A 1,007-nucleotide genomic window follows, 5' to 3' on the forward strand; every position below is an offset into this window, starting at 1 on the left:
GAAACATCAACACAGATTACAAAAAAAGTACTAGCCACTCGAAAATCCACTTCTTCAACAAACTCTCTCAAAGTCAGAACCAAAATCACGAATCGCCGGATCTGTGTCGGATGTGGTGTGATGTAAACCTAAGGGACGTGTTACCGATAGGTGTCTTCTTTCACCTAATTTTAATATTTATTTACATAATTACAGCCTCTCATTCACCGTACGTATGATTTATTAACGTGGAAGAGTTTGTATCCATGTAGTTTGCTGAAGGTTAATTTAGCTTTGAAATAATAACGTTGATGTGTCATGTTTGTTTCGAGTTATTTTTTTGTGATGTGATTTTCTTTGTTTTTCTTCACATACACACTAATTTGTGAAACGTTAGATTTGGGTAAGAAATGCTCACCCCGGATAGAACTTAGATGTAAAGCTATTAAGTAATACTGTATAGTATTAGGACTCGATTGTCATTTCAAGTTTGTGTTCTGAAAATATGTATGGCAATTAACCCTTTTTTTAAGTCATATTGTACATTATCTCTTATTTTCATTGTACATTTCTCCGTATCTGTTAGTCACTTACTTTATTTCAGTACATAAGTTGATATTTCTTCATGCCATTTCAACTTTCCAGCAGAATATGACAAAGCTCTTAGCCTGCCTTTTCCTCCTCTGCCACGTCTGTTCGTTTGCGTTGGCGGAGGATTTCTACGAGATGCTTGGGGTCCCCAGGAATGCAGACGAGAGGGAAATTCGCAAAGGCTTTAAGAAGAAGGCCCTCACGTTGCACCCCGACAAGAATACGGTAAGCTTTAATGTTCGATGTTATGCTACGATGTTCTGTGCTTGGGGTTATTTATGTCCTGTTTTGGTTAAATGAGTAAATGTCAGTGATCAACCCACAATGGTTTGGGAAATCAGGTATTTTCTTTTAATGATAATATCTTTATTCTTTCCAAATTTGCTTGAAACTTCTGTGATTGGTAATTTTTAAATTTCAGTCATCCAATCTTGCAA

General features: G+C 36.2%; 1 protein-coding gene across 2 annotated transcripts in view; it reads left to right on the forward strand.

The window, feature by feature from the left end:
• Positions 1 to 83: 83 nt before the first annotated feature.
• LOC119592150 (dnaJ homolog subfamily C member 10-like) overlaps positions 84 to 1,007 on the forward strand; it is an 11,525-nt gene continuing 10,601 nt past the window's right edge. The window contains exons 1-2 of one of the 2 annotated variants that reach the window (XM_037940971.1): positions 84 to 208; positions 628 to 795. In XM_037940971.1, the coding sequence (XP_037796899.1) occupies positions 631 to 795 (165 nt within the window). In that variant the 5' untranslated portion in view covers positions 84 to 208; positions 628 to 630. Of the gene's footprint in view, positions 209 to 624; positions 796 to 1,007 lie in introns of both variants that reach the window. The other variant, XM_037940972.1, reaches the window with a different exon arrangement.

Source organism: Penaeus monodon, chromosome 29 (genome assembly GCF_015228065.2).
Source record: "Penaeus monodon isolate SGIC_2016 chromosome 29, NSTDA_Pmon_1, whole genome shotgun sequence".
NCBI lineage: Eukaryota > Metazoa > Arthropoda > Malacostraca > Decapoda > Penaeidae > Penaeus > Penaeus monodon.